The sequence below is a fragment of the Aotus nancymaae genome, unplaced genomic scaffold, assembly GCF_030222135.1.
Source record: "Aotus nancymaae isolate 86718 unplaced genomic scaffold, 86718_ANA_hifiasm-v0.15.2.pri h1tg000089l, whole genome shotgun sequence".
Classification (NCBI taxonomy): Eukaryota; Metazoa; Chordata; class Mammalia; order Primates; family Aotidae; genus Aotus; species Aotus nancymaae.
Window position 1 is genome coordinate 20,259,983 of NW_026988504.1, and position 27,699 is coordinate 20,287,681.

Here is a 27,699-nt window from a genome sequence, read left to right on the forward strand (position 1 = left end):
TCCCACAAAAGAGGGAGAAAAAAAGCAATGAATAACCTGAAGGCTCAATAACCCACAAGGGCCCAAACACCAAAGATGAAAGCAGAAAAGGAGGGGAAAGGTGTCTAAAATCAAAGTTCAAAGATCACAGTAAAACTAGCTCTCGCAACACTTTATTTTTATTTATTTACTTTTTGAGACAGAGTCTCACTCCATTGCCCAGGCTGGAGTGCCATGGTGCAATCTCAGCTCACTGCAAACTCTGCCTCCCAGATTCAAGCTATTCTCCTGCCTCAGCCTCCTGAGTAGCTGGGATTACAGCTGCCCACCACCAAGCCCAGCTAATTTTTGTATTTTTAGTGGAGACGGAGTTTCACCATGTTGGCCAGGCTGGTCTTGAACTCCTGACCTCAAGTGATCTGCCTGCCTTGGCCTCCCAAAGTGCTGGGATTACAGTATGAGCCACCGTGCCCTGCCAACAATTTAAATCATCCCCTTAAACTTCATTTCCTTGGCTGCTTTAGCATAGGTGGAGAATGCTATATGTTGGCCTCATTGCTCAATTGCTTAAATGGTTGAAGCTCATTTCTGTGCTGCAATCAAGGCAGTGCTGTCTAGTGACATATGTGTGAACTGAATCCTGTGAGAAGGTGCTGGGAGGGGCCCTGCCTAAGGTGGGTTAGAGTCTACCTAGGAATCTAAAGCAGAGGGCAGGATAGCTGGTATTTGGTACAGATTTATAGTCGCAAAGCAGCAGAGAGCAAGCTGGAATCCTCACCAGTTATCCAAACTGCATCATCCCAGATATGCTAACAGCTACAAGGGACTTCAGAGGTCCAGAGAGAAATGGGTGACTTGCCCAACATCATACTGAGTGATGACCAACCTGAGACTAGAATGCAGGACTCTAAGACAGCAGTGGGAGCTGGCAGAACTGACACAGGGATTCTCTCTCAGAAAGAAGCTTAGCGTCCAAGGGGGCAAGGAAGCAAGGAAACATCGATGAAAGAGATGGCCCTGGAACACAGCATGGGTAGCTCTCAGTAAGCAAAAAGAGGCTCAAATCCTTAGCAGGTCCTCTTTCTCAGCAATTGGGGATGTATTTTTAACGCTAAAGATTATTCTCTTTTCTCAGTTTCCCTTTCCACTGACTTCCTCTTTTACTTCTTGAATTCTGACTTCCTCTCTAGCATACCACCAGTCTTCCTCTCTAGACTTCCCTGTGACTAGATCTAGTGTGCTAGTCTTGGGCCATCTCTGCTACACATGTAACACCAAAGTTCTGCCACCAACTCTCCTCTCCCTCATTCAGATTACTCTCATTCATTCATTCAACTAACAACACTTATTGAGTCCAGGCACGGTGGCTCACGCCTATAATTCCAGCACTTTGCGAGGCTGGGCAACATGGTGAAACCTTGTCTCTACAAAAAACACAAAAATTAACCAGGTGTGGTGGCCCATGACTGTAGTCCCAGCTACTCCAGAGGCTGAGGTGGGAGTATGGCGTGAGCCCAGGAAATGGAGGTTACAGTAAGCCAAGATGGCACCACTGCTCTACAGTGTGGGTGACAGAGACTCTGTCTTAAAAAAAAGGCCGGGTACCGTGGCTCACGCCTATAATCCCAACACTTTGGGAGGCCAAAGCGGGCAGATCACGAGGTCAAGAGATCGAGACCATCCTGGCCAACATGGTGAAAACCCTTCTCTACTAAAAAAAACAAGAATTAGCTGGATATAGTGGTACATGCCTGTAGTCCCAGCTACTCAGGAGGCTGAGGCAGGAGAATCGCTTGAACCCGGGAGACAGAGTTTGCAGTGAGCTGAGATTGCACCACTGCACTCCAGCCTAATGATAGAGCAAGACTCGGTCTCAAAAAAAACAAAACAAAACAAAAAAGCGTTTACTACAACTAACATGCATTGAGCACCTATAGTATGCAGGTACTTTTTTTTTGAGACAAGTTCTCACAAAAAGCTGGGATTACAGGTACTCATTGGTTAATGTAATGCCTTGTAAAATCTTTGTGAAACTATTTATCATTATATTACAACTATGTATTCATATGTCTGCATCCTCTACACCAGACAGTGAGCTCCCTGGGGCCAGGGATGGTCTCTTATTCATCTTAGTAAAAGTACCTGCAGGCTGGGCAAGTGGCTCATGCCTATAATCCCAGTACTTTGGGAGGCCAAGGCGGGAGGATTGCACAAACGAAAGAAGGTTCACAACTCAAAGACTGAATTTAGTTCTGCCTAAAACTCTCTCCAGTCCCAAATTCTTTTGTTGTTTTTGTGTGGTTTTTTTGTGTGTGTGGTTTTTTTTTTTTTTTTTTGAGACAGTCTTGCTCTATCTCTCTGGCCAGAATACAGTGGTATAATCTTAACTCAGTGCAACTTCGAACTCCTAGGCTCAAGAAATCCTCCCACCTCAGTCTCCCAAGTAGCTAGGACTAGAGTCATGCACAACCATGCCCGGCTAATTTTTTATTTTTTTTTAAGAAATTAGGGTCTCGCTTTGTTGCCTAGGCTGTCCTGGCCTCAAGTGAGCCTCCTGCTTTGGGCTTCCAAAGTGCTAGTATAACAGGCGTGAGCTACTGCACCTGGCCAAGCTTCAGGTTTTCAATTAACCTTTGGATATTTTTCATCTGAGGCTCTCCAAACTCAGTCTGGTTTAAACCTAGATTAGCCACTATCTCCCAAATCACATATCTGTAACACAAACAAAGTCTATCAAGGCAACTATGGTGTATACTCCATACTAAAATATAATCAATCCGTGTTTAATACATTGCTCTGCAATTTACCCGGAGAAAAATTAGGCTGCTTAGAACCTAGTTAGAAAAGAGAGAAGCAAAGAACCTATTATTTGGTGGCCATCCACTCCAGGCACTATAGATATTTTTTATCTAGTAGTCAGGTATATACGTCACTTCTGAGAATAAAAGAGACAATAGCCACTAAGATCATTAAATTTACCCTTTTTGTTCTAAGTCTGTACTCAGCAAGCAGCCTCTGGTTAGAATTTGAATGCCTTCAGGACAAGGAATCGGATAAGAATATTTCTCATTTTAAATCAGTAACTCAAAACTGTTTAAATTTTCTATCTTTTTCAGATTCAACCATCTAGGATCCTAGAATAGTGAACATTTAGAGTTGCCCAGACTCCCTGGCAGCCTCTCTGCTGCATTCCCAGCCCCTAGTCTTTTTCTCCTCCAATGTACATAATCCTCAGCTGTTAGCATAATCTTTCTCAAATTCTGTTCTCATGAGGTCACTCTCCAGCTCAATCATCAACAGCTCCTTAGGTCTATTTTATTAAAACTAAAGTCATCAGCCAAGAACCCAAAGGTTTTTATCAGCTGTCTCCAACACTACCATTTCAACCCAGCTTATACAGCCTCCAGTCCAGACAAGCTAATTTGCTTATAGTCTCCTGCCTTTATTACAGATGCTCTCTGACCCCCAATTAACCCACCATCAGTTGAAAATATCAAGTCAAAAATGCATTTAATACACCTAACCTACTGAACACCATAGTTTAGCCAAGCCTACCTTAAATGTGCTCAAAATACTCACCTTAGCCTACAGCTGGACAAAGTCATCTAACACAAATCCAATTTCATAAAAAAGCATTGAATATCTCATGTATTGAATACTGTACTGAAAGTGAGACACAGAATGGTTGCATAGGTATTTGAAGTACAGTTTCCATTGAATGCATATTGCCTCTACACCATAGTAAAGTCAAAAAATCGTAACTTGGGAGCTGTCTGTACTTTATTTCCCTGTGCTTTTGAGTCAGCCCTAGTCTTCCTAGTCATAGGCCATTTAGCACATCTCAGAGCTCATCTCAATCAAGATGCATTTTCTGATTAGCCTCAATACTTCAGCTACTGCCTTGACTTTAAATCCCTTAAGGACTTAGGTGCAAGACCAGCATATTCTCTGGGCCCAGAAAGGGAAAGTAAAAAAAAAAAAAGCATCGTGTTTAGATTAGTGAGATAAAATTAAGTGGTGAAGTCATTCAATCATCAGATATTTCAAAAATATTTATATATTTATAGTATTTTAGTATATTTGTAATATTTGTGTGAGTCACTGAGCTAGGTGATGGGAACATAATAGTTAAGCCAAGGTCCCTGCCTTCAATGGAGCTATAATTAGACAAATATGATTAAAATGCCATATATAATATGAAAGAAAAGAACAAAGATCTCATGAGAGCAAATGACAGGGTGGAGCTAAGAATTTAGATTAGGTAGGTCTAGGAATATTCTGAGGATGTGATATTGAAGATTGAAGCTGGGCTTGAGGAATAAATAGAATTTAGCTGGTCAGGCCAGACATGGTGGTTCACACCTGTAATCCCAGCACTTTGGGAGGCCGAGGTGAGTGGATCATGAGGTTAGGAGTTTGAGACCAGCCTGGCCAACATGGTGAAAGCCTGTCTCTACTAAAACTATAAAAAATTAGCTAGGCATGGTGGCAGGCACCTGTAATCCCAGCTATTTGGGAGGCTGATGCAGGAGAATCGCTTGAACCTGGGAGGCGGAGCTTGCAGTGAGCGGAGCTTGTGCCACTGCACTCCGGCCCGGGAGACAAGAGTGAGACTCTGTCTCAAAAAAAAGAAAAGAAGTTCCATGAAGGGGCTGGGCACAGTGGCTTATGTCTGTAATCCCAGCACTTTGGGAGGCTGAGACAGGGGACTGCTTGAGCTCAGGAGTTCGAGAAGAGCCTGGGCAACATGGTGAAATCCTGTCTCTATAAAAGATACAAAAAATTGCCAGGCGTGGTGGCATGCACCTGTAGTCCCAGCTACTTGGGAAGCTGAGGTGAGAGAATCACTTGAGCCTGGGATGTCAAGGCTATATAGTAAGCCTCCAGCCTGGGTGGCACAGGGAGACCCTTTAAAAAAAAAAAATTCCACGTAGTTGGAAGGTGGAATATAAAAGAGAGATGGGTAAGATAAGGCTGAATAAAGAGGCAGGTACCAGACCTTGGAGGACCCTGTAAAACAGAGTTCAGACTATATCCTGAAGATAAGTCCTGAATTTGGGGGGTGGGGGAAAGACAGGGAGAGGAGTCCTAACATGATCAGACTTATTTTTGGAGGTAGGTATGAAACACGCAGGAAGAAACATGAAGATATATTTAGGAGGTAAAATTGGCAGGTCTTGTGACTAGATGTTGGAGTTGTAGAGTCAAAATACGCCACACTGAGATATGCCACTTTGGCATAAGGATTATTTTGAAAATAGCGTGGAATTAAAAAATAGCATATGCAAGAAGAGCACTCTGGCCTTCCTTTTTCTTACTGATACCAGGAGGCAAAACTCCCATGTGAAAGTTGCCCTCCTTATACCAGAAGAAAGCCATTCTTATCACCAGAGACAGAGCTGAGGCTGAAAGAAATCTGTACAAACCCTGTTAAACTAACCCTTATCTAATCCTTTGGGCAATGGAAAAGATGGTGATGCCTTAAACTGGGATAGGAAATATTTTAAGCATGGAGAATGAGGCATTCCATTCCGAACAAAGTACCTGTGAGACATCCAGATAGAGATGTCCCGTTGACAATCACTTGGGCCTGGAGCTCTAAGAAGTAGTCTGACTGGAGACATAAAATTTTGAAACCATTTGTAGAGGAGAAACTGGGGCCACAAGAACGGAGAGGGGCTGGGTGCAGTGGCTCATGCCTGTAATTCCAGCACTTTGGGAGGCCGAGGCGGGTGGATTACCTAAGATCAGGAGTTTGAGACCAGCCTGGTCAACACAGTAAAATCCCATCTCTACTAAAAGTACAAAAATTAGTCCAGCGTGTTGGCGTGTGCCTGTAGTTCCGGCTACTTGGGAAGCTGAGGCAGAAGAATTGCTTGAACCCAGGAGGCGAAGGTTGCAGTGAGCCAAGATCACACCACTGCACTCCTGCACTCCAGCCTGAGTGACAGAGTGAGACTCCACCTCAAAAAAAAAAAAAGAATGTATGGGTTTGCCTAGGAAGAATGTGTAGGGTGAGAAAAGGCCTAGAACAGGTCCCTGAAGCACTCTTAACATTAAAGGGGCTGGCAGAGAGGCTGCAAAGGAAACTGATTTAAAAAACAGAGCAGCAAGCCAGGCACGGTGGCTCACTCCTGTAATCCCAACACTTTGGAAGGCCGAAGTGGGCGGATGACTTGAGGTCAGGAGTTCGAGACCAGCCCAACCAACATGGTGAAACCCCGTCTCTACTAAAAATACAAAAATTAGCTGGGTGTGGTGGCGTGCACCTGTAAATCCAGCTACTCAGGGGCCTGAGGCAAGAGAATTGCTTGAACCCAGGAGACGGAGGCTGAAGTGAGCCAAGACAGCACCATTGCACCTCACCCTAGATGACAGAGCAAGACTCTCTCAAACAAACAAAAACAGAACAGTAGGAGGAAAGCTAGGAGATAGTGTCATTAGAGAAGCCAAAAGAAGGAGATGATTTGACCAAAGTAAACATGGTGAGGGTGGGGGGGTTGGGGGGTGCAAGGTCAGGTAAGGAGGCCATAAGACCACATGCAACAAGGACAAAATGAAGGGTGCAGACAAGGAGGACTGAAGGTCTTCAGAAGAGTACACTTACTCTGGGCTATATTTCAGTGGGACCTACATCTTGCTAATGATACCACAGCTAGCTTTTTGAATAGCTCCCTAAATGCCAGCCTCCAAATCTGACTGAATATGAAATAGACCAAGAAGCAGGCTAAGGAGAAAAAATAATTTTCCAATTCCAGTTCTGGAATAATGCTTGTTGTAATCCAACTCCACTCACTAGCCAAACATATTGGATAATGGATGACAGCAGGATGCCCAAGTCGTTGACGAATAATGAGTTTAAGTAGGTCAATGAAGAGCAGAGAAGGAAGTAAAAATGCTTCAAAATACCCCAGCAAAGTACTTCAAACAATATGGCTTTGCTGTGGATGAGCAGAAACCACAACGGATGTATTAATCTGGTCAACAACAGTCAGAAAGGAGATGCTCTTTTTTATTTCATTTTAAATTTTATTTATTTATTTATTTGAGACAGTCTCTCTCTGTTGCCCAGGCTGCAGTGCAGTGGTGTGATCTCAGCTCACTGCAACCTCCGCCTCTCGGGTTCAAGCAATTCTCTGCCTCAGCCTCCCGAGTTGCTGGGATTACAGGCACCTGCCACCATGCCCAGCTAATTTTTGTATTTTTAGTAGAGATGGCAGTTCACCATCTTGGCCAGGTTGGTCTTGAACTCCTGACCTCGTGATCCACCTGCCTGGGCCTCCCAAAGTGCTGGGATTACAGGCATGAGTCACCGTGCCCAGCTGATCTTTTTTAGGTTAAAAAAAGAAAAAAGCTTTAGGCAAATTCTAAACCTATGAGCCAGAGTGCCAAGCATCAGAGACTCTTTAAATGCTGACTCTAGATCCATATTTTCACATACAAATATCATCTTTATCTATCTTCCGTGGTAAGTTCCTACATATAGGTTTACAAAACTCTGCAGCACCCATACAAGACTTGGGTTGGCAGCATGTTGTGTAAAAAACAGCTGAGTTTGTAAAATTACTACACAAGTTTAGCATGAGCAAATAGTGTCATGTGACTGCTAAAAATGTAAATACAACTGTAGTCCACTTTAATAGACATGTCCAGATAATAAAAACAATAGTCCAACTGCATTCTGAATTGATCAGAATAAATCTGGAGTACTGTGTTCAGTTAAAAGGGTCACATTTTTGGCCAGGCACAGTGGCTCACAGCCTGTAATCCCACCATTTTGGGAGGCTGAGGCGGGCAGATTACAAGGTCAGCAGTTTGAGACCAGCCTGGCCAACATGGTGAAACCCCTACTAAAAAAAATACAAAAATTAGCTGGGCATGGCGCCTGTAATCCCAGCTACTCAGGAGGCTGAGGCAGGAGAATTGCTTGAACCCATGAGGTGGAGGTTGCAGTGAGCCAAGATCAAACCATTGCACTCCACCCTGGGCAACAGAGCAAGACTCTGTCTCAAGAAAAAAAAGGGGGGGGGATCACATTTTAAGAGTGATAGCTCTTACTCTTCTCTTCCTTTCCATTCCCAATGTTAGATGCTCTCATCTCACAGCTAGCATGGTAGACTGTTTCCAAAGATGACCCAACAACCCCTCCCATGGCACATGCCTTTTGTGGTGTTACTTTGCCACTCTTCTTATTAAGAGGTAGACTCTATTTCTCCTCCTGGTCAATCCAGGGTGACTCTGAGTCTTACTTTGATGAACAAGAAATGATGGTCACAGGTCTAGGCCTAAGGGGCCTCACAGCTTCTATTTTTGCCCACTTTGTTGTCAGCCACCAAGTCAAGAAGCTGGAGCTAGAATACTGAGTGATAAGAGGCCAATGTGAAGAGAAAGGTCATGTGGAGGAGAAATGAAGCACTCAGCCAGCAGCTAGCACTGACACCCTAGACACGTGAGTGAAGCCATCTTGGCTCTTTCAGCCCTAGCCAAGTCAATGCTGGTGATGTCCTGTATCTGTGTGATTGTCCAATGTGGCAGTCACTAGCCACATACAGGGGTACTGAGTCCCTGGAATGTGGCTAGGACATCTGAAAATTTCATTTTTAATTTCATTTTCTTTTAACTTAAATTTTAAATAGCTAGTGGCTACTATATAGGCCAGTATAAAAGTCTGTTACCACCCTAAGTCATCCAGCATGATCCTGCTAAAGCAACTGGGCATAGGGCAGTCAAAAATCACCTTAGCACCTGCCCTTTGAGGGGCTATAAGTACATACACAGTGACAAGAGAAGGCAGTGGAGAAGGATGCAGTGTAGCTCTGTCAGCCTTGTTTTAAAAAATGAAAGAAAAAAGATCTCCCTCCAACATCACCCAAAGGAAAGGAGTGACCCATTCTAACAACGACATCTGCATAAAACGTGGGAACCACAAAGGGAAATTTCCAAGCAACGGAATATATCATGAGTCCACATCTAGCTTAGAGAACTCCTGACTAGTAAAGTAACCTTTAAAAGCTGTTTTCCTCATCTGCTGAAAAACAAAATTTCAACAGTTCCCTGGTTCACTTTTTTTGGGGGAGAAGAGGTACAGAAAGGAAATATGAGAGTCTACAGTGCGTGCTAGACACAGCCACATTTGTGATACATCGAATTCTCTTAATCCTTTTTTTTTTTCTCAAACTAAGCGAACAGAAGAATTTCAGAGAGGTTGTAATTTGCCTTGTCAGTGCTAAAACAAAATTCAAAACCAGGCCTCTGAATTTCCGACCCCCTACTCTTTCTACCACAGCGGAATGCCTCTCCTATCAAAAACAAAACTTTCTAACGGCCTACTGAGCGTTTCCATGATCTCTCCACCTAAGTACTTCCAATTAATGCCTTCTTAGCAGACTGATCTCATTTTTCTTCCCTCCACTTAATCCTATAGTTCCTTTTCCTCTAATTCTATCCATCCTTCAAACTCCAGTTTAAACTTTTTTTTCTTCCATAAAACTTTCCTCAGTTTAACACAATTTCCCTCTCTGAATTTTTGCATTACTTACAATAGGCAACACATAATATAGAGCTCTCTGTTCCACTGCTTTTCCCTTAAACAGGCCTTAATTCCTTGAAGACAAGCCATCCTTTATCTTTGGGGAGTGGCAATCTTCCCAAATTTCTTTAGATTTCCCCCAGAGCCGTGAGTAGATACTTCTGGAATGGACGAATGATCTAAACTCAATAGACAAATACTTGTTGATTCATTATAGTCAGCCTCAAACTCTGCTGTTTTACCCTTTGCTTTATAATCTACCGCACACCAATTAATCAGAAGGGCCGAGTGGCGACTCCACACTGCAGCCCCGCCACGTAACGCTCCCCGCCCGTTCCGTCACGCCACGCCCAGCCTGCTGGTTGCCGCTTGGGCGTGGCCCAGCCCTAGGACGGCCGATTGGGCGTGGTGTGCGAGGCTGAAGGCGTAGCTGAGAAGAGGAACTTACGCTCAGGATCAGACTCGGTAGTTTCCGGTAATCCTCGACAATTTCCGGCAACGTTTTTTTCCTCGTCGACCCACCTCGGGTATTTCCGACACACTTCGGGCTTTTCCGTCTGGTTTCCGCTCGGCTTTCTTCACTTCGGGTGATTCCGTGTCCCGCTCGGAGGCACTCGGCAACGCTCGGCCTCCCCCATCCCCCGGTAACGGTCGCTGGTGAGTTTAAATGAGCTGGGTCTGGCCGGGCCGGAGCCGCTACCGGGGGGGGGCCTGAGGCACTGCAGAAAGTGATCCTCGAGGATGACGGTGCTGCAGGAACCCGTCCAGGTAATGATAACTCTCTTCTCTGAGGCCTGGTTCACAGCCTCGGTCGGGAAGCAGCGTAGGGCCACTCCGCGGCCTGGTGCGGCCTAGGCCGGGCTGCTTCTCCCGCCTCCCCTGCCGCCGAGTCCTGCCTATCTTTCGTCAATTCGGAGGCCTTGCCCGCAACCTAAACCGTGTTACCTCGGGCCCTTCTTTACTTTCACCCTTAGTGTGAGCGGCTTCGTTGAGAATAACCGCCATTCCCGTCCGAGCCAACGTCCGGCCAGCCCTTCCTGTCAGTCCAGGGGCCTGGCTTGACCTGGGGTGGGAGATGAGGGTCCGAAAACGCACCCCGGACGCTCTCTTGCCTCAAAGATGATCGAGAAGCACATTTGATCAGAGCTTGTATCATGTTAGCGATGGTAGGGCAAGTTTGCGGAGGTTTTTTTTGTTTTTGTCTTATGTGAGAGGGTGGAGGGGAGAGTAGGATCGGTCTTTTTAATACTAATTTCTATTTTGGTAACAGACTTCCTAGCCCACGTTGCCTTTCTCGGGGAATTTCCCACCGGACAATGATGATTTGAGAAGACAACTCCAAGCCTCAGTGCTGAGGTGCAAGCACCTATACCAGGGGAGCGGGTGGAAAGGGCACATCTGGGTTGTTTTCATCCTCGGTGAGGGGGATCAGGAGCATTTTGTTGTGCATGTTTATAAGGCATTCAGGAAATGAAAGACAAATAATGTTTTTTCTGTCCATTTCACCGCCCTTACACCAAGTTATGCTTTGACGCACAGTGCTGTGTTACATTAAAGAAACCCTATTGGATTTTAAGTATGTGATGCGGTGCCAAGTCATTCCCCCCGCCCCCCCAACAGCTGGAGAAACTGAATCTTTTGTGCCTTGGGCATGGACCAGGTCTGGGAGACTTCATCCTACCATATGATGTTTGACTTGATCAGAATTGACCTCTATCAACTGCTGTCATTGAGTCATGGACTTAATTTTGAAGTTACAAAGCAAACCAATTTTTATAAATTCCTTCATATTGCCCTTAAAAGGCTTGAGGTATCAAATAGTAAATATTTTAACATACCACTACTTTCCTGTTTATTTAATTTTTCTTCACAATATGAAATACTCATTTCTTCTAGTTTGGCTTCTTCTCCAGCTGTTTACATATAGCAGCTATTAGTGTTTGAATTCATAAAACATACGATTATACCTTATGAAATTTACCTGTCTGTAAGTTGTATCAGTTCTTCTAGAGCTATTTCCATCCAAATTCTTCTTAACAGTATAGCGTTTCTTTTAAATTTTTTTTTTTATTCTATGGCTGTAGATAAGGTAATTATATATACGTAATTTTTTTAGACCTAGCAAGAGCTTAAATAGGTAAGCAGATTACTCAAGTTATTTAATTTCTGTTGCATATCCTTGTAATTTTGTTTTAATAATTAATAATATATATATATTTTTTGCTTTCTCTGGCTCCAGAAGTCTTCTAAAGTGATAAACTAGTTGCACTGACAGTCTATAACCACCGTTTAATGATAATTTCAGACTTTATAAAAGCATGGAAAAGAAAAGAAATATGTAGCCTGTTTCTAGATAGTACCCATCAGGTTTCCTGTTTGTACTTAAAGTACTCTTAGCAGTAATTATACACTTTGATATTTTTAAGGCTTAAAGGTCAAATTTGCCTATTTTTCACAGTAGCATTGTTCACTAGATTTTTGAGATAGCGGTAGAAAGTTTTAGGATATGACTAAGTGAGATTTTTGGTTGTACAGTATAAGAAGAATCTATTCAAGAAGGGATGATTTGGAGCAGAAAGAACTAGCAACTTTGGCTACAATGATAAAGATCAATGATCAAGGATAGTGCTGCAAATGGGAAAGAATTAGTAAGGAAGAGAATAAAAATAGGACAGATATAAAAATACTGTCTTTGAAAAAAGCTATGATGACAGATTGCATGTATTTGGAAAGCAATGAGAATAAGTTGGGAAATTGTTTTCTTTCTTGGTATGCCTCAGAGTTGATGGTATTACTAGGCATAGGAAAAAGTTGACAGAAAAGATGAACAACTATTTTCTGCATTTTTTTCTTTAAAGTTTTAACATAGAATGGCCAGTCTGATATACCATATATGCCTAAATTAACACTCTGTCTCAAATTACTGCCTCTCAGAAGAGTATTATTTATATTTGAGTCCTTACAAAAATCTCACATATGAGGCAGAAGTTCTGTCAGTTCTTTTATTTTTAATGGTAACTATTTGGAAAGACACGCTAGCTTAAGTGACTTCAGTGAGAGCTTTTTGGGTATTTATAAAAGTCACCTGATGAAATTGGTATTTAAAAAAGAAACAGATTTTATATAGATTTAGCAATTATTCCTAGGGGTAAGACTTCACAGAGGTGTTGGATGAAGTTGTAAATAAACCTTTTGAAAATTGGTTTCATAAGCAATATAGCAATTGGATACTATATACCTGATATTGTTTTAGAGATCATTAGATTGTGAAGGAGTACTTTTGGCTGGGGGTAAAATGTTGAGGGACAGCATCTAACACGGATTCAAAGAGTATGGATCTTTGAATGAGAAATTTAGATTTAATGTACATTGGTAATGAATAACTATTAAATGAGCAGAAGAGTTTTTGAGCAGAGGAATTACGTAATAAAAGCACCACTCTGGGAATACTAATCTGGTGCTATTGGAAAGGGAAGAAGAGTCAAGAGTTAGACATACAGACTAGTAGAATAATCCAGCTGCGTGATAATGTAGACCAGGGCTTCTTAATCTGGACACTGTTGACATTTGGCACAAGCTATTACTTTGTTGGAAGCTGCGCATTGTAGACTGTTCTGTAGCATCCATGCCTTCTGCCTACCAGATGACCCCTTCATTCGTCACAACCAAAAATACCCTCTAGACATTGCTAAATGTTGGGGTGTTAGTTGGGAGCAAGAAGGCAAAATTGCCTACAGTAAAGAACCACTGATGTGCACCTAAACTAAATCAGTGTCCTAGAAATTAGATTATAATGTATAATAAGAAATTTCAACTGTGATTTTTTTCCTTCATATCTTTGTACATTGTTTGAAGCCTTTATTATCTATTTCTTTTAAAGTCTTTAAGAAAAGGCAGCTGACTGAGCACAGTGACTCACGCTTGTAATCCCAGCACTTTCAGAGGCTGAGGCAGGCAGATTGCTTGAGCCAAGGAGTTCAAGACTAACATCGGCAATATAGGGTGAACCTGTCTCTTTAAAAAAATAAAATTTAAAAAGGCAGCTTTTTTGACAAAAACAAGAACACAAAATGTATTAAAATTTTTAACAAAAACAAGTATAAAATTTTTTTATAATAAACTTTCTATAACAAAAAATGTATAGTGATTACATGTAAGTCTGAGTATAACTTATAGAGGTTTGTTTATATTTAAAATAATGTATTTAAGAATAGCTAACTGGTAAGGAATTTTGCAACTTTAAGCTGTTGGTTTATTTATCTTTTAAATTAGTGCAACTGGGGACCAACCCGTTAATCAGTCGGATTTCTCTTAAACATTTTTTGACGGAGAGGGAGAAGGAGTGTTGTTCTTTTGACTTCATGACTTTCTTTTAGCAGCATTTCATCCATCTGGCTTTAATTTGTAGAACTCTAGCGGTGATGCACTGGGTGTTGTTCTTTAGGGGAAGTGCTATGCCATCAGTTGGGCAGAGGAGCTGATTCTAGCTGTGTTGGTCATCAGCTACTACTCATCTGTAGTGCCTTAGATAATAATCTGTTCTCCCCCCAAACACCCCACAAGAGACCCATCAGTCAGGAACTTAGGGTGAGCAAAGTGGGATGGAAGCTGTATGTGGGATTCTCTACATGGCAGGTTTTTTCTGATGCTTTTAAGAATTGGCGATAAAGGAATGATGTTCTGAGCAAAGCTTGATCTTAAATCAGAAATGGATGGAACTCTTGAATATGATGCCTTTTTTCCTTCTTTTTTTCCCCAGCTCCTAACCCTCATTTCTTTAAAAAGACAGAAAATATTTCAAAGTTCTAGGATTTTATGACTTTAGTATATAAGAGTGAAATTTTCCTAGGGGTCTATAGTATTAAAATTGCTTGTAAATCATTTGGGTCTTTTGTGGCTTATATGTTGCAAAATAAGCAGTTGTAGCAGGTATGCTGAGGAGATGTTATATAATGGAAACTACATATTATATTTCTTGAATTTATATTAAGAGATTGGCAAGGAAAAGGTTTTAAGTGCTTAATATGTGACAGTCAATATACAAGGAGCATTATAAATGGATCATTTTATTTAATCCACAAAACAACTCCAAGAAATAAACTCCATCTATCAGATGAAGAGATTGAGGCTGAGAAAAGTTGAGTATTTCCCACAGAGTGCCACTACTGGAAGTGCTGGCAGACAAATTTGAGCATATCTCCAAACATCAGATCTTTGGTATCTTCATTCTACTCAACATTTTCTTTCACTTACGACAAAACTAAACATGTAGGTTCTTAGGAAATCCCAGATTTTATAAAGGAGTAATTAGATGGTAATTATTTGTATAATAAACTAATAATTCTATTTATCACAGAGTTTCTTTCAATAGAGACTCCCAGAGATCCTTAATTATTAGATATACATCCAGGAATACAAAGAAACTTAATACTAAGACTAACGTACAAGAGTGTTAAGACTGCCAGAAGTTAAAGATGATTTGTTTATTCATTCAACATATATTTAGTAAGCACCTGCTTTAAAAGCACATAATAGATGCTGGGAGTATAATAGTGAGCAAAAACAGATGTAGCCCTACCTTCTGGAGTTTATAATACGATGAAGAAAACATCACTCACTCCCCTAGATTAATACGAAATTACAGCAGTGGCAAGTATTACAAAGGAAAGGTACTTGGTGCAATTAGAGTGTATAATAAGGGTGCCTAATCTCATCTTTTTCCTTGTATCTAGATAGGAATGGTAAAATTTGACATCTTTGAGACTTTATAAAATTTAAGCTATATAAGCAAAGGTTAAACAAGAGGCTCTGGAAACCCCAAACTAAGTTTATTACTATTCTTTCTTGAGGAAATAGAAAGGGCTGTCATTTACTACTTTTATTTTTTAAATTATAATTAATAATACTTATAGCAGTTTAACATTTGCTTGTTTGTTCAACAAAATTTATTGAGCCTTTACTGTATCTAAGGCATATATAATTTAGATGTACTGGTACAATGTTAGCTAGTGATTAGTAACCAGATTTTACTGGTTTCCATTGTAACCATATTAAATCATTCAACAAATTATAAACTGGTGTATGTGCTAAAAATAAAAATAACACTTGTATCATGATCAGGTGTGAAATATCTCAAAAGTAGTTTATTACTAAAAATGTGCTGACATTACCTAGTAAAGATGAACATATGCATATTCAACAACCCAGTAATTTTATTTCTAAATACATATCCTAATTTGGAGAGTTTTTTTCGGCTTTTTTTGATGGGAGTCTTGCTCTCACTGCACTCCAGCAGCTGTTCACAGGTGTGATCATAGCCTTGAACTCCTGGACTCAGGCAGTCCTCCCAGCTCAGTCTTCTGAGTTGCTGGGACTAAAGGCTCACACCACCATGGTGGGCTAGAGAGATTCTTAAACGTGTACCCCAGGAGTTGAATCTAAGACTGTTGCAGCATTGTTGTAATTGCAAAAACAAAACAAAACAAAACAAAAACCTAGAAATAACCTAGATGTCCACATGCTGTAAAATAGATAAAATACATTTTGGATTTTGGTATATTTATAAAATGGAAATATTATTTATTCAGCAATGAAAATGAACTCTAGCTACACATATCAAGAATGAATTTTCAAAACATTAGATTTCAAAAGCAAATCATAGCAGAATGTATATAATATGATTGTATTTATTTAAAGTTCACAAACAGGGAAAAGTAAATGTTTTAGGGATGATACGTACAAATGTATGAAATTGTGAAGAAAACCAAGAGAAAGGTCAAGAAAATTCAGTGTGGTGGTTTCCTCTTTGGGGCAGGAAGAGGTTTTATTATCAACAAGGAGCACACAGGGAGTTTCAGAGATAATTTATTTCTTAAGCTGGGTGGTGAGTACCTGGGTCTAAATGTTTTTGGTTATTGTTACTTAAAATGTCCTTCTATCTCATATATACTTTAGGTTATATGTTTCGTAATTCTAAAAGAGAAAACATATATTCAAAAAATTAAAAGTTATTCCTATGATGACTACTCATTTGCATACCAATGTGCTTCCTTGAGTGGAGGAGAATTGAGTGGCATTAAAGGTGATAGATAGGGAAGTTTTTGTGGGAGGATGACATACCTTTTAATATCTCTGTTGTGTATATCACATAAAGTGGTTGAGAACCACTGCTGATGAGTGTAGTTTAGTAGGGTTGGCAGTCTGTAAACAAATAACTGTGTTATGAGTACTCTATTAGAAGAGGTATCTTAAAAAAGAAATGGCTTGACATCAGCCAGGAAAACTTTATGAGGCAGATGTTATTTAAACTGGGTCTTTAGGGAAGAGCAACTTATAAGGGAAGATTGGTGAGGGGAACCCACATTGCCCAGTGGAGGAAAAGGATGTACAAAGGCACAGAAGCCTAAAAGTCCATAGAGGGTTGAGGGAGGAAATTCAGATATGTTAGGAGCTATACTGTGAAGAGCCTTACCCAGCTCACTGTGGAGTTTATTCTGTGGGCATTGGGGTTTTATCACTTAAATTAGGGATATTAATTTCAGTATTTAGTGTAAGGCTCTGTGCTAGTAGTTACCTTGAAAGTCTGTATGAATGTATGTTTATCTTCTTTTTCTTCCCATTTGCAGGCTGCTATATGGCAAGCACTAAACCACTATGCTTACCGAGATGCGATTTTCCTCGCAGAACGCCTTTATGCAGAAGGTTTGAAATCTATTCATTGCTGTAGAATGATAAATGAATAACATATACAAAATTACATAACTTTTTATCACTGTAACAAGATTCTAGGTATCATTTTCTTGTTCTTTCTTTCTGATTGACACTAGTTGATAAAATCTTTTTATCTGTGTGGTTCCCTTACATGCTACTTTTAATAACTATGTAGAGTTGATTCAGGTTTCTGTGCTATGATTTACTTAATCATTTTTTAATCTTTAAGTATTTTTTTTCCAGGGTTTGTAGTGGTGGTAGTGGTTTTTGTTTTGTTTTGTTTTGTTTTTGCTTTTTTTGGGGGGATTTTTTTTTTTTTTTTTTTTTTTTTTTTGTGACAGGGTCTCACTCTTACCCATGTTGGAATATAGTGGCACCATCTTACCTCACTGCAACCTTCCCACCTAGCTGGGACTACAGGCATGGCCACCATGCCTGGCTAATCTTTTATTTATTTATTTATTTATTTATTTATTTATTTATTTTCCAGTAGAGATATGGTGATAGGGTTTTGCTATGTTGCCCAGGCTGGTCTCAGACTCCTGAGCTTAGGCAATCTACTTGCCTTGGCCTCCCAAAGTGCTGGGATTATAGGCTTGAGCCACCATGCCATGTATTTTGGTTTTGTTTTTAAGAGTCTATATTCTATGGTGAAGAACATGGATTTAGACTCTATAGCCTTGGTATCAATCCTAACCTGTCACTTAAATGTACAGTTTTATAACCTTGGACGAGTTACTTTAATATCTGAAAATTCAGCTATTTTATCTGTAAAATAATCATTCCCTCTTAGAATTGAAAAATTCAGTGAGATGGTGTATTTAAAACACTTGACATAGTCATCTGGCTTGATAATAATTAAATGCTTAATAAATTACTGATAATGTATGTTTTGTTTCCATCATTATCATTCCCTTTCTAAGTTACTGATATAGACCATTGTGAGCAGGTTTTCTTTTTTTTCTTTTGAGTCATTTCCTTAGGTTATATATTTTTAAATGGAATTTACAAGTCAAACAGTATGAGTTTAGTAGCTGGAGAGTTAGGAGAACAAGGCCTAAACCTCAGGGGCAGGAAATTTCACAAAAGGACAAAGAACAATGGTTGGAAGTAGTTTTGAGACGTTAAGTGGAAACCAGCCTTACCTTGACTCTGAGATAGTGGATATAAGTTGATTACTGTCCTTGTGAGAGAGCTGTCAGGTCCTGGGTAGAGAATGGGAATTCAGGGAGGAAGATCTGTGCACCGAGAGTTTGAGGTCCCAGTGAAAAGACTTATAAAGGTGAGAAGGAATGGAAGGCTTAGAAAGAAGATGACACAATAGATCCAAAACAATGTTTATTGTTAATAATCTATTTAAATATATTTTAATTGATACCTAAGCAAGTCACATATTTTGCTGTCTTTTTAAAAATTTTTGTTGCGTCCAGGTCTCACTCTGTCACCCAGGCTAGAGTAGTGGCACAATCATAGCTCACTGCTACCTTGAACTCCTGGACTGAAGTGATCCTTCTGCCTCAGCACCTCCCAAAGAGCTGGGATTTCAGATGTGAGCCACTGTACTCAGCCACTGTCTTATAGTATTTCCTTTATATATTCGTTTATTATTAAAGAATAAGCAGTTTCTAGTTTCTTAAAAAGTGTAAATTCATGGTTTAGAATTCAACTAGATTTTCCTATAGAATTGATTCCAAGATTCCCAGATTAGTCCACACAAAGCTGTTTAATCCACATTATTTATGTGTCTGATGCAATGCTTGGCACTTGGAAAGTTGCTCACTAATGTTAGTTTCTTTCAATATAGAACCTAACCATTCCGTTTAACTGTATTTTTATGAGGGAAGATTTTAGAATTTAAGTGTAGTAAGAGCACATACTATCCTGGCTCAGTAAAATGACAACAATAATTCTATTATTTATTGATTTCTTGCTGTGTACTAGGTACTAAGTACTTAATATTAGTTATTTAATCTTCAATAAACACATAAAATAGACATTGCTATTGCTATTTTCTGGATGAAGAAACTGAGACTAATGTCCACTGGCAGTAACTAGTAGATTTGTCTGATTCCACTTTACCAAGGGTAGCAAATACTTGCCACTTCTCTGATTTGCAACCACAGTAGGCATCACTAATCTATCACAGTACTCATTCCCACTGAACCAACCTCAGAATTCTTGGCAACACAGTTTTCTTGGCTGGACAATATCAGTTGATATGCTAGATGTAACCTGTTTGCTCAGTGGCCTCCTGTGTCACTAGCAGCAGTTTCTATATTTGGAGAAAGACATCCAACAAGGTATGAGGCTAAAGCAGTTGATGGGTAGGATATTCTGTAAGTCAAATTCTTGAAATAATTTCTCAGTTTCACTAGTTCTTTGTCTCCCATTTGTCTCTCTCTCAAGAGATTCATAGTTGGCCTGAGACTATGGGATAAGAGAGAAAGAACAGCAGAATGATATAAGACAGAATCCGAACTGAGATACTCATTCACCATTTGATCTTAAGCAAAAGTCATTCTGAGCCTTATTTTCCTTATCTTTAAAAGAGAAGAGAAATCGTCTATTTAACAAGATAGTTTTAAGGACTAAATACAGTAAAATATGTTAAGAGTCTGCTGTAGTTTCTGACACATAGAAAGTCCTTTACAAGTCCTTCTCTCCTCTAGCATATCCTAATACAGTGATTTTTCAGAGTTTTTTTTATTCTTATTTTTACTTTTATTTTTTGAGATAGCCTGTTACCCACGCTGGAGTGCAGTGGCGTGATCTTGTCTCACTTCAGTCTTTACCTCTCAGGCTCCAGCAGTCCTCTGGCCTCTGCCTCCCTAGTAGCTGGGACTACGGGCACATGCCAGCATGCCTGGCTAGTTTTTTTTTGTTTGTTTGGAGATGGAGTCTTTCCCTGTTACCCAGGCTGGAGTGCTGTGGCATGATCTCAGCTCACTGCAACTCTGCCTCCTGGTTCAAGCAATTCTCCTGCCTCAGCCTCCCAAGTTACTGAGATTACAGGCACCTGCCACCACGCCTGGCTAATATTTGTATTTTTAGTAGAGACTGGGTTTCACCATGTTGGCCAGGCTGGTCTCGAACTCCTGACCTCGTGATCCCCCCTTCGGCCCCCCTGTTGGCTTCCCAAAGTGCTGGGATTGCAGGTATGAGCCACCGCTCCTGGTGCTAATTTTTGTTTCTTTGAGGACACGACGTCTCACTATGTTGCCCAGGCCAATCTTGAACTCCTGGTCTCAAGCGATCCTCCCACCTACACCTCCCAAAGTGCTGGGATTATAGACATGAGCCACTGTGCCTGGCCAGATTTTTTTTACTCTTATTAGATAATGATACACTCTGATATTTTCCATTAGGTGGTTTTGTTGTTGTTTTAATGTAGGTTGATAACCACTAAATTGATATCACATTCCACCAGCAAGGTAAGATTTGCTGTTTTGGAAAAACTCTGTCCAGATTTTACCATCTCTCTCCAGTAAATTCCCTTCCATTGTAAGCATGTATTTTTCTTCTCACCACCAATATCTGATCCTCTTGACCAAGGTTTTTCTCCTTTGTTAATTGATTAAGTGTTAAGAATGAATAGAAATAAGTGCTATAGAACAAACAGAAATAGTGTCAGACTATGAGGAAAAAAATACATTAATGCAACTACTATGGTAGGTCCTTGGAGATGTATACATATGTGTGTGTATATTTATATACACATACATATAAAATAAGAGTTATGTTCAGAAAATCAACCAGATACAAGTTTTGTGTGCATTTTTTTCATTAAGTAATTGCTATCAATGGAACTCCATGAGACTGAGGATTGTAACTAGTGAAAGGAAAAGAAAGAGAAACAGCTGAAAACCTTGTGTCAACATGGATTCCTAGGTTATTTTGAGGGTCCTAGCCCAAAGCTCAAAACTGCTTAAGGTCCAGTGTTTTATCTTAATATGAGTTTTACATCTCATACTGCAAAATATTTTTGTTTGTTTATTTGAGACAGAGTCACCCTCTGTTGCCCAGGCTGGAGTACAGTGGCCCAATCTCAGCTCACTGCCTCCCAGGTTCAAGCAATTCTGCCTCAGCCTCCTGAGCAGCTGGCTTTACAGGCACCCGACTCCATGCCCAGGTACTTTTTGTATTTTTAGTAGAGAGGGAGTTTCACCATGTTGGCCGGGCTGGTCTCAAACTCCTGGCCTCAAGTGATCTGCCCTACTTGACCGCACAAAGTGCTGGGATTACAGGCATGAGCCAGAGTGTCCAGTCTTTATTTTTTAATATTAGTACTTTTTAAACACTTTTTGTTTATTTTTTAAGTCAGGGTCTCTGTGTTGCCCATGCTGGCCTCAACACTTGGGCACAAGCTATCCTCCCAAGTAGCTAGGAATATAGGCACATGCCACTGCGCTCTGCTTGAATACATTTTAAATTACCATAAGATTGTTCACCAGTTTTCTACCTGTCTTAGTATTTAGTGGGTATGATGTATAGATTGCATTGGGTGTATCAGTTTTAATAAATTGGGCTCAGTAGGAGAAAACTAAACCAGAGTAAAAGGTTCAGCATCTGTTTCTTTTCTCTTAACCAGGATACTGAGAGCCTAAACTCACAGAAATACATGCATATGAATAGCAACATGTTAAAAACACTATTTACCAGCTTGTGTTAAGATCATTATATAAGAATATCCAGAATTCTACTAAAGGTGTTGCATAATGTATCATTTTTAGGCCTTTATTGATCTAAGACTTAACTATTTTCATTGAATTAACTTGTATGTTTCACAGACATATGAAATCAATATATTCAAATCTAACCTAAGATCACTAACTGATTTTCCTTATCTCCCTTTCCCTGCCTGTTGCTTTTCTCCTCCCAAATCTATGTTCCTTCTTAAAACCCTTCAGAGGTATCTAATTGCTGTAAGGATCTATTCCTAAATCTTTACACAGTTTACAAAGCCCTGTACAATCTGGCTTTTTTCTTCTCATGTATTGCCATTTTCTGCCTCAAACCCTGAGCCTCTTAAAACTTCTTCCAGCCCTCTTATATTTGTGGTCTTTTTACTGTAAGCATGGTTTTAAAATACTTAAGAGCACTGTTAACCCCATTATTAACAATATGTATAAAATCAGTTAGTATTGAAATGCAGGATGTAAATAAATGTAGAAAAGATAAAAATCGAGAATAGTATTAGTATGCTAAAATTGCATATGTAGATGAAATGTTCGACAGTAGAAATGACTGTGAACAACAATGAATAATGCAAGATAAGAAAAGTACAGCCTCCATGCAATTGAAAACAGCAAAAAATATTGATGAAATAGAATTAATTACTTGAGCATGTGGCTCAGTGACACTTATGTACCTCCTGCATTAATATCAAATGTCTATTCAGGTGTTGTAAATTTAAGAGAAGGCCAATAATTAAAATAATAGCACATATAGCCCTCATTATATGTCAGATACTATCCTAATTGCTGTACATGTATTAAGTCATTTAATCTTAACAGCAACCTTTGAAAGTAGGTACTCATAGTCCTTATTTTACAGTGAAAAAAAAATGAGGGTCAGAGAAGTTAACTTGCCCTAAGTCATAGCTCATAAATTGAAGTGCCAAATCTGAACCCAAGCAGTCTAGCTTCAGTGTCAGCACTTTAATCCACGTGCCATACTGCTTATAGTTGATTTAAAAACTTAACGGACGATCAATTTGTTTTATTTTTTTTTCTTTTGAGAGAGTCTCGCTCTGTTGCCCAGGCTGCAGTGCAGTGCCATAATCTCAGCTCACTGCAACCTCTACTTCCCAGGTTCAAGCGATTCTTGTACTTCAGCCTCCCAAGAAGCTGGGATTACAGACATGCGCCACCATGTCCAGCTAATTTTTGTATTTTTAGTAGAGACGAAGTTTCGCCATGTTTGCCAGGATGCTCTCCAACTCATGGACTCAAGTGATCTACCCACCTTAGCTGGGATTACTGCACCTGGCCCATATAATAAATTTGAAACGTGTCATAAATCATAGATGGTTCCGTAGTTCTATGCCCTTAAATACACACAACATCAGAATTCATGACAGGGCAGCCAGCAGAGTACTGTAACCTCTGAGGGCTTCTGTGATATTTGTATAGTTTATCAAGGCTAGGTAAAGAACAGCTACCTCAACAAATTTTAAGTTTTGTCAAAATGGTCCATTTTAGAAAGGCTACATATTTAGATTATAAATCAGTGTGAAGAAAAGGTACCTATCTGGTTTAAAAGCATTGAAGGACTAATTTACCTTTCTATTTGATCTAAATGTATCTGGAGGATGCAAAGTTAAACCTGTCTTAATTATTTTAAACTTATACTCAAAAGACCTTTAAACTCTTGAAGCCGAACCTATTTGTAAGAAGAGGAACTTCGGTAGTGTCCTACAACTTCTTTTTTTATTTATGTATTTATTTATTTATTTATTTTGAGACAGAATCTCTCTCTGTCACCCAGGCTGGAGTGCAGTGGCATGATCTCGGCTCACTGCAACCTCCGCCTTCCGTGTTCAAGCAATTCTCCTGCCTCAGCTTCTCAAGTAGCTGGGATCACAGGTGCACGCCACCACACCCAGTTGAATTTTGTATGTTTAGTAGAGCCGGAGTTTCACCATGTTGGCCAGGCTGGTCTTGAACTGCTGACCTTAGGTGATCCACTCGCCTTGGCCTCCCAAAGTGCTGGGATTATAAGCTTAATTTGTTTGTTTTTTCACTTTAACAGTGCATTCTGGAAATCTTTCTATGTCCTTTTTTTCATCACATGGACATAGCATAATTTATTATGTGATTGATTTCTCAATATTACTTTAAGAATGACTTCATGGAGTCAATGCTAACTTCATTTGTGATTATAAAATATATTATGGACCTTATAATTCTAATCCCATATTTTAATTAAGGCTATAAGTAAAGGATGGTAAATAGTGGCATGCAAACATCTGTAACTGTTTCCAGATCCTGTTATTTTGATCGCTGTACTTACTAGCTAGGCCATGATCAGCCTCAGAATTTTTCTGAACATGGCGTTTCAGACAGCCATTATCAGTTAGTTGGAGTTACTGTTCCAGATGAAATCTATTTGTTGATCCTAGCCAGTAAACATATTCCATGCTTTTTAGATTTATGGCTGCTTACCACTGGTTCATTAGTTGTGTTTGGGGTACTGTTATGTTTCTCTGCTGCCAAATTACTTGTGAGGAGCCTAAGAAACCACCTGTGTCACAACACTTTAAGTTGTTCTGGATTTACTTCATTATCTGACAGTTTCTTTATTTTATTTATTTATTTATTTTTTTTTTATTTTTATTTTTTAAACAGTGTCTCACTGTCATCTAGGCTAGAGTGCAGTGGCACGATCTCAGCTCACTGCAATCTCTGCCTCCTGGGTTCAAACGATTCTTCTGCTTCAGTCTCCTGATTAGCTGGGATTACAGGCATGTGCCACTACACCTGGCTAATTTTTGTATTTTGAGTAGAGGCAGGGTTTTGCTCTGTTGGGCTGTCTGGTCTTGAATTCCTGAACTCAGGTGATCTGCCTACCTTGGCTTCCCAAAGTGCTCGGATAACAGGCATTGAACCACCATGCCCAGCCAGTTTTATTATTTTTGTTTTGCCTAAATCACCAATCCATATTCCCATTTGAACATATAATTTTTAAGTTATTATGCTTCAAAAAGCTAATTGCAGTGTTACACTAAAATTATACACACACACACATACACACAAAAAGAATAGTTGGTATTTTTATATAATTATGGAATTTTATTGCAGTGAAAATGGACCTATACATGATCAAGTATTTATAAACAATTAAGACAGCATTACTATAACTGGGAGTTAAGCTAGTTTGTAGGAGCCCTTGTTTATTGGTATGATCAATAGTTTTTAAAAACTTAAAAGGTGAAAAGAAACCAGACCATTATAAAATCTAGAGGAAATCAAACTTTCCCTTTTTGTTTTTGAGACGGAGTCTCACCCTGTCTCCCAGGCTGAAGTGCAGTGGCACGATCTCCAGTCACTGCAACCTCTGCCTCCCAAGTTCAAGCGATTCTCCTGCCTCAGCCTCCCAAGTAGCTGGAATTACAGCCACCTGCCACCACACCCAGCTAATTTTTTTGTGGGGGGTGGTATTTTTAGTAGAGACGGGGTTTAACCATGTTGACCAAGCTGGTCTTGAACTCTTGACCTCAGGTGACCCACCTGCCTCGGCCTTTCAGAGTGCTGGGATTACAGGCATGAGCCACTGCGCCCTGCAAACTTTCTAACTTATGTAAATGAGAAGTTGTAGGTCAGTAAAATTAATAATTTATTCCTATTGTAGTGAGCACCCCATTCTTTTTTTTTTCGCACCTGCAGCTCTAATACTACTGTACATCTCATTAACACATGTGCCAAAATTTCTTATCATTTACTATTTATTTTTTACACTGTAGTTTCATGAAAAACTATAAGATGGGCTAGAGAAGAAGGGTTCTGTTGGTCTTTGCCTGTACATATCTGTGACAGAAACTTAGAAATAAAATTTCAAATTACTTTTTTATCCAAAATCTTAGAATGATGTTAACTATTTTAAAAGATGTGTAGCTGGGCGTGGTGGCTCAGGGCTGTAATCCCAGCACTTTGAGAGGCCAAGGTGGGTGGATCACCTGAGGTCCGGAGATCAAGACCAGCTTGACCAACATGGAGAATCCCCATCTCTACTAAAAATACAAAATTAGCCAGGTGTGGTGGCCTATGCCTGTAATCCCAGCTACTCGGAAGGCTGAGACAGCAGAATCGCTTGAACCCAGGAGGCGGAGGTTGTGGTGACCTGAGATGGAGCCAATACACTCCAGCCTGGGCAACAAGAGTGAAACTCTGTCTCAAAAAAAAAAAAAAGATGTGACAAGTTTGTCTTGTACCTTACAACAGTGGTTCTCAAACTTGAGAATTTCACAGAATCACCTGAAGAGTTTGTTAACCACATAGCTTGCTGCTTCCTACTCCCAGGATTACTCATTTAGTGGGTATGAGATGGGGCACAACAATTTTCATTTCTAGCAAGTTTCCAAGTCATGCTGATACTGGTACAAGGACCATACTTTGAGAACCACTGGCTTAGAAGATCCTTCAGCTCACTGGGATTATTTCATAAACCATTTTAAGAAGCACAGTTTTGTGATTTTACCTTTCTTTTTTTTTTTTTTGAGACGGAGTCTTGCTCTATCGCCAGGCTGTAGTGCAGTGGTGCAATCTTGGCTCACTGCAACCTCCACCTCCTGGATTCAAGCGATTCTTCCACCTCAGCCTCCCAAGTAGCTGGGACCACAGGCACGTGCCACCATGCCCGGCTATTTTTTATATTTTTAGTAGAGACGGGGTTTCACCATGTTGGCCAGTATGTCTCGATCGCTTGACCTCGTGATCCGCCCGCCTCGGCCTCCCAAAGTGCTGGGATTACAGGTGTGAGCCACCGTGCTCAGCCGATTTTACTTCTTTTTATCCCCTTTGTTGTTACCTCTGTAGGCCCTCATCTGGATTGAGGGGATAGAAGTGAAGTGATGATCAGTTTGGTAGAGACAAATGAATAAGGGTGAAAAATGCCACATTGCATTAAGAAGGCAGGGAGCATTTCATAATGTAAAAAAAGAGGGACAGATTGATAGATAACTCAGGTCTTGCCATTGTAATGTAATTTAATTATTGTTAACTATACAAGTCTGTCAACTGAAAGTTAAAATGGTGTGAGCATTCACAATTTATAATTTTTTATCTTAAATACCTTCAATATAATTTAACGTATATTTGATGTTAAAGCAAAACAAGTGGTTTTTTTTCAATCTGGTCTTTTTTAAATGTAAAATTATTTCATACTGGTAATTAGATTTATTTACACTCAGTTTTCTGTTACTAATGAAATTTGACTTCTCCCAAAAGATTAATTAGAAAAATACTATCTAAAAACAAGATCCTTTACTGGTAGTCTGTTTAAAGGCAGGGATGTTTGTATATATGTTTGCTTTTCTTAAGTATTTACAGAGAATACCATGATTGTCTTCATTGTATTATTTCCTTCCTTTCTTAGAGAGAAGAGTAATTGAGAGCTAAGGAACTAACTTTGCTATAAGCAAACTGTTTCTCTACAATTCAAATTTGAATTAATAAGTAATTGTTTTGTGTTAAAATAGCATGCCTAATTTGCCTAATTTTTTTTTTGCTAAATTTATTTATTGCATGATAAACTGATTATCATTCAATATACTGAACAATAGCCTTTTTTAAAAATGTCTGTTTTTAGTACACTCAGAAGAAGCCTTGTTTTTACTGGCAACCTGTTATTACCGCTCAGGAAAGGCATATAAAGCATATAGACTGTTGAAAGGACACAGTTGTACTACACCACAATGCAAATACCTGCTTGCAAAATGTTGTGTTGATCTCAGCAAGTAAGTTTTAAAATATGTTTTAGCTCTT

General features: G+C 39.8%; 2 protein-coding genes across 6 annotated transcripts in view; one reads left to right on the top strand and one right to left on the bottom strand.

Moving 5' to 3' along the window:
* Nucleotides 1–9,984, bottom strand: part of MYL4 (myosin light chain 4) — a 32,746-nt gene extending 22,762 nt beyond the window's left edge. Inside the window, exon 1 of one of the 2 annotated variants that reach the window (XM_012444091.2) lies at nucleotides 9,957–9,984. The gene's annotated coding sequence lies outside the window, so the exon portion shown is untranslated. Of the gene's footprint in view, nucleotides 1–36; nucleotides 54–9,956 lie in introns of those variants that run through there. The other variant, XM_064369154.1, reaches the window with a different exon arrangement.
* A 145-nt stretch (nucleotides 9,985–10,129) lies between these two features.
* CDC27 (cell division cycle 27) overlaps nucleotides 10,130–27,699 on the top strand; it is a 71,053-nt gene continuing 53,483 nt past the window's right edge. For all 4 annotated transcript variants that reach the window (XM_012444087.2, XM_021673738.2, XM_012444088.3 and 1 more), the window contains exons 1-3: nucleotides 10,130–10,276; nucleotides 17,134–17,209; nucleotides 27,524–27,671. In XM_012444087.2, coding sequence (XP_012299510.1) covers nucleotides 10,250–10,276; nucleotides 17,134–17,209; nucleotides 27,524–27,671 — 251 coding nt within the window. In that variant the 5' untranslated portion in view covers nucleotides 10,130–10,249. The remainder of the gene's footprint in view (nucleotides 10,277–17,133; nucleotides 17,210–27,523; nucleotides 27,672–27,699) is intronic.